General features: G+C 36.1%; 1 protein-coding gene across 1 annotated transcript; it reads left to right on the forward strand.

Moving 5' to 3' along the window:
- The first annotated feature begins 833 nt into the window (after positions 1 to 833).
- Positions 834 to 4,911, forward strand: LOC136202828 (probable chlorophyll(ide) b reductase NYC1, chloroplastic). The gene is made up of 10 exons (XM_065993744.1): positions 834 to 1,430; positions 2,460 to 2,538; positions 2,621 to 2,756; positions 2,879 to 2,953; positions 3,039 to 3,234; positions 3,324 to 3,392; positions 3,630 to 3,769; positions 3,894 to 4,016; positions 4,111 to 4,303; positions 4,418 to 4,911. Exons 1-10 carry the CDS (start codon positions 1,068 to 1,070, stop codon positions 4,601 to 4,603), a joined length of 1,560 nt encoding a protein of 519 aa, XP_065849816.1. The 5' UTR covers positions 834 to 1,067; the 3' UTR covers positions 4,604 to 4,911.
- The last annotated feature ends 1,049 nt before the right edge of the window (positions 4,912 to 5,960 follow it).

Below are 5,960 nucleotides of genomic sequence, written 5' to 3' on the forward strand. Positions count from 1 at the left end.
CTCTGAAGTTCTTTGTTATGAGTTTATTGTGGCAACCTTGTTGTAAATTTTGATAATGTTATGATTTTAATGTTGTTATTGTGGCAATCTTGTTGTAAATTTTGATAATGTTATGATTTTAATGTTAGAATCTGTTGTTGTTTGTCATTTTTTGTTATATACCACTTCGTGAATTAGCTTCAAAACATATCCAGGCTTCGCATATGCGAACTAAATTCATCAAGTAAACCAAACTTTAGCTTGGCAAGCTTCACATATGCGAACTAAATTCATCAAGCAAACCAAACTTTAGCTTCGCAGGCTTCGCATATAAACCCAAACATTAGCTTCGCAGGCTTCACATAATATGGAATCTGCGAAGTCAGACGGGAGGGGGCGAGACGCGCGTAAATATTGAGGGTATTATAGAAAAGTCACACAAAATCAGTTTAAATATATAGTAGGTTGAATAAATGGGTTAAATATATAAATGAGCTTTCAATTCACATAGTTTTGTAATTTTTCCTATTTTCAAATAGGAGTTATCTTAAACCAAATTAGCTTTGCAATTTTTTGGCACCTTCCACAATAAGTCTCCAACGGTTAGCACTTGCTATACTCAACTTCCCAACTAATAAAAATATAACAAGCCCAATCAAGATTCTCAATGATTAATTTCCTACTATAAACGAGATAAATGTAAAAATGCATACTTTAGTTGTTCTTGGAAGAACACAAAGATCAATTGAGTCTCAAAAATGGAATACACAATGCGTACAAGGGAATTTAGGACGCCATAGCTAACTGCTAAAAAATCTGAATAATGACAGGGAACTACAGACCCACGACGCCACGTGTCAACAAGTACACAAAAGATGAGGTTGCTTTAACGTGTGGCCATCACAATTCTCTCCTACCTGCCTAGATTGAGATCACCCGAATCCTCTTCTCTCTTCCTGATATTTTCTTTCATAAACCCATTTACAAATTACCAAAATTTAGCTTAACCAACCAAAAATTCATCACCCACTTGCCTTTCCCCCATAAAAATCAAAACTTTTTCATGAGCTAACAGTTATTCAGTGGTTATGGCTGCTTCAGTAACTAAGCTTCATGTATACCCCCAAATTGTAGAACAATTTTCTTTTGGTGAGCAACCCAGAAATGGGTTGCCTATTAGACCAGGTTTTTTATGGCACAGCAAGGGAAGTAATGGATTGTGCTTGCATAAGTGCAAGTCTTTTAGGTCTGGAGATGGAGGAGAAGGTGAAGATAAAGAGAAGGAAAGTGAGAGAAAACATGGGTCAAACTCAAACAAAGTTAAATTGAAGAAGGGTGATGGGTTTTTCAGCAATTTGAAACATGCTGTTTCTGGGGTTTCCAGGTCTGGTTCTCAATCCAAGGAGGAGCATACTCAAGCAGTAGCTAAATTGGAGGAGGTTTTTCAATCTGTGAGTTGTTAATTTTTTAGTTTAATTCCTTTGATTTTATGCAGACAGAGTAAAAGAATTTGTTTTACCATTGATTGAACTGAGATATTTCATTAATCCCTAATTTAGACTCTAAACTTTGTTTAATGGCTTAGCAAATGATGGCTCCTGGCCTCTGAGATATTTCATTAATCCCTAAACTTGTTGAACACTCAGTTTGGTTTGAGGGTTAATGGTTAATAATGTAAGATTAGAAGGTATGGTTTTTGATGATAAATTGGTGAGTTTTATGTATAGATTTTCTTAACACTCCAAATTGGAGTGGTTTCATAGTAATGTTATCTTATCAAACCTTACTTTAATAACACTCTATCCAAACAAAGCTTAAGTTACATGATTAACTACTTGGCATGAGTAGGTGGAGATTTGGGGAAGTTGGCGTGTATCACTTCAAGAATTCAGGGTCAATAGTTCACTTTAAGCAAGTTCGGGGGGTCAATAGTTCACTCTAAGCAAGTTTGGGGGTCAATAGTTCACTCTAAGCAAGTCGGGGGATCAATAGTTCACTCTAAGCAAGTTCGGGGATCAATAGTTCACTCTAAGCAAGTTTAGGGATCACTGGTTCACTTTAAGCAAGTTCGGGGGATCAATAGTTCACTTTAAGCAAGTTCGGGGATCAGTAGTTCACTTTAAGCAAGTTCAGAGATCAATAGTTCATTTTAAGCAAGTTCACACGCCAATAGATCACTTTAAGCAAACTCAGTAGGCTAATAGATATCTTTAATTGATTTCAGGGGCTAATAGGTCATTTTAAGCAAGTTCAAGAGGCCGATAACTTACTTTAAGCAAGTTCAAGAATCTAATAAGACATCTCTAAAATTCATCAACCAATTGAATTATTTGTTCAAAGTACAGGGCCTGATGTATTAAGCCTTGTTTAATGGTTGATATATGCAATAGCAATTGTCATCTTTCCAGATTTACTAATAAATTGTTACAACTGATTTAGTGGTGTGTTTGGCAAATTACAACTTGCTTTTCATGATCCAGATTGCTCTTCAAATAGGAAGATACATTGTCACAATGATGAGCACCGGAGCTATACTTTCGATCGGATTTCAGTTGTCCGGTGAGGAACTATGCTTGCTTAATGCTTATTTCGTAATGTTAGGTCGATGTTAAACTCAATTGCTCTGCAAATTTTGATTAAGGTGGAGATAGTCAGATGAATACCTTGATTTGGTATAGCTGGCTCGGAGGAATTATAATCGGAACTATGATCGGAGCTAACATGGTTTTAGATGAACATTGTCGAGCCGGTCCACGCAATGTTGTAGTAACTGGAAGGTAGTAATTTTATGTCTGCATAAACAGAAATCATTTGAATTATTTTTTATTTAATCTGTTACTTTCGAGAACTTGGACGTTTGAAGAATTTACTGATATGTTGTTTGAATCGGCTGGTTTAGCACAAGGGGACTTGGCAAGGCACTTGCTCGAGAATTTCTTCTTTCGGGTGATCGTGTGGTTGTTGCTTCGCGCAGGTTGTGTAATTTCAGTTTATGGGTGCGTTTTCGGTTTTTATGTTATATGCACTTGTTACTCATCCTTAGATCTTTGTAATGGCAGTCCCGAGTCTGTAGACATGACGGTAAGAGAGCTTGAGGAGAACCTCAGAGAAGGAATGGCCACTGCCGGTGTTTCATCTAGGACAGCTTTGTCGCGTGCGAAAGTGGTTGGCATAGCTTGTGATGTTTGTGAACCTTCGGATGTGCAGAAATTGGCGAATTTCGCCGTGAACGAATTTGGTTCCATTGACATATGGGTGAGTTCTTCAGACAAATCATTTATGTGAAAACTATGTTTTTCTCATGTGTTCACGTGTTCTGAATTTTGTCTTTCGACCCGGAACAGATAAATAATGCTGGCATGAACAAAGGATTTAGACCGCTACTGCAGTTTACCAATGAAGATATTCAGCAGGTACCTTGAATAGCAACAAGTGATACTTGTCAATATCATTTTCTACCGATTTATGCGTATCCAAAGCCCTGTACATGTATTGATTGTTCATGTCGGACTAGCCTCGAGTTGATCAATTATTTTGCTTATGTGTGTATCCGTTTGGACTCCTCCTGCACAGTTTACCTTTCGCCGATGTCTATGTACATTTGGTTCTGTACGGTTAAATTGATTAGCTTTTTGTGCGTCTCATGGTAGATTGTTTCAACAAATTTGGTGGGATCTATTCTCTGTACTCGTGAAGCCATGCGAGTAATGGTGAATCAGCCTAAGGGCGGCCACATTTTTAACATGGACGGAGCTGGTTCGGGGGGATCTAGCACACCTCTTACAGCTGTGTAAGTTGTAATTGCCCCGTAAAACGGCAATGACATCTTATAACCTCATAGGAACAAGCTGAAAATCACCCGGTATTTTATTGTATTTTTTCTTCTAACCGTGTTTTATCCACTCAACTTGAAGTTACGGGTCAACAAAATGCGGTCTTCGACAACTTCAAGCATCGCTTTTTAAGGAGTGCAAGCGAACTAAAGTTGGGGTGCATACAGCATCTCCGGGCATGGTCCTAACAGAATTACTCTTGAGGTATTATGCATTGTCGCGAACTCGGCTTTTGTAGTGGTTAATTCTGTAACTAGCTTCTCTTTTTTATGTTTACATAACATCGTTTTTCCTGCAGTGGCTCGACGTTAAAAAATAAACAAATGTTCAACATTATCTGCGAGCTCCCCGAAACAGTTGCAAGAACTTTAGTACCACGGATGCGGGTCGTTAAGGGTTCAGGGAAAGCCATCAATTACTTAACACCTCCTAGGATATTACTTGCATTGGTCACTGCATGGCTGAGGCGAGGACGTTGGTTCGATGACCAGGTAATCTCCACGTCCCGAACTCATATCTTATCGTTATCGATGATGCCACATTATTTAGCAACATAACATTCCAATTAGGCAACGGCCTTTAAATTGTTCTTCTTGCTATTGCAGGGAAGAGCATTATATGCAGCAGAAGCAGACAGACTTCGTAACTGGGCAGAAAACCGAGCGAGGTTTTCCTTTACGGATGCAATGGAGATGTACACTGAAAATACATGGGTATCTGTGTTTTCCCTTTCAGTCGTTTGCGCCTTTATAATCCTTTCGAGCACTAGCAGCACTTTGCCAGGCACTTGAAGCTTCCCCTACAACCGTAATTCGTCAAGCATCTGATCATATATATGAATCATACTTTGCTGTCTAAAAACATATGCAGTAGAGGCAATGAACAAGTCCGTGCGTTTAGGACGCACGGGCGGCCGGGGTTCAGCTGTTTTAGAGTCGGGCTCCATATGAAAGAAACGAAAACCGGTTATTCGGTGAAGGAAAGCTCAAAAGTAAGAGCAACATTGTTATAGGAAATAGTTAACTGATATGTCTGTAAATGAATTAACTTCATTAAATTTGTGTAATGAAATTTAATTCAATGCCTTTCTGTACATCAATTTCAGGCTTTTCGGAAATTAATTTACTAGCCAAAGGGGTAAAGTAAAAAAAAAAATCACGAGGTTACACGAATTATCAAATGTATGCTTGTTTATGGGTTTTCTCGTTTTGCTAAAATTAATGGTCTTTTAGTTTGGCAATTTAAAAATGGCCGTTAGCGAGATGAAATATTTAAGAATTAAAATTATTAAAGTGAATATTATTTAGAGATAGAAATCTCAAAAGAATGTAGAATTATATTTTTTTATTTGACTAAAATTATCATTCTTTTGAGTTTTTCTCTAAACACTCACTTTAACAATGTTATCTAAAAAATGGGTTGGGACTCAAAAACTCAAGTTGGTCAGGTCCGTACTATATTTTATATAAAAGTTATAAAAAAAACGCTAGGGGCTAATGAGACGGATATACTCTTCGAAAATTAATCAAGAATTAATCGAGGGATTAAATGAAGTTTAATTGGATTTATATTTTTTTATTTTTTTATTTATTAATAAATAAACTATTATATACATGAAATTAAAATATGTATTATAGTATTTAAAACTTATAATATAAAATGATTTAATATTAAAAAATATGTATATTTGTAACATGTATTCTTAAAAATGTGCAAGTAATAATATTTCAACAAAAATATTATTTTTTTATTGAAATACGGACCTAACCCGACGGATATCCCAACCAGGTTGGCACCTCGAACGGACATCTCAACAAAAATATTATTAAAACAACTCAAATAAATAAAAAATAATTTTCAAAAGTAATATAATTCACTAAAACTAGAAAACATTGTTATTACAGTCTTAAACCATATCATGAGACAAGTAGATAAAGCAATTAAACAAAAATATTCGAAAATAATAAACACAATTCGCCAACATATAATGCGATAATACTCAACACTAAATGATACAGTAATAAAGAAAAAAATCAAAATTATATTAATAAAATTTTAGGTGTCGTCTAAGCGATACTCAAGGGCCAAAAAACCGCTAATATAGTCAAAGATCTGGTCATGACAAGGGATTAAAGGTTTAAGGTTCAA

Source organism: Euphorbia lathyris, chromosome 8 (assembly GCF_963576675.1).
Source record: "Euphorbia lathyris chromosome 8, ddEupLath1.1, whole genome shotgun sequence".
NCBI lineage: Eukaryota > Viridiplantae > Streptophyta > Magnoliopsida > Malpighiales > Euphorbiaceae > Euphorbia > Euphorbia lathyris.

Bases quoted from the DNA above. Each gene is read 5' to 3' on its own strand.
- LOC136202828 (XM_065993744.1), top strand. From the start codon at position 1,068: ATGGCTGCTTCAGTAACTAAGCTTCATGTATACCCCCAAATTGTAGAA. The intron at 2,757-2,878 runs GTAGTAATTTTA...CGGCTGGTTTAG, and splicing joins AATGTTGTAGTAACTGGAAG to CACAAGGGGACTTGGCAAGG. The intron at 4,304-4,417 runs GTAATCTCCACG...TTGCTATTGCAG, and splicing joins GACGTTGGTTCGATGACCAG to GGAAGAGCATTATATGCAGC.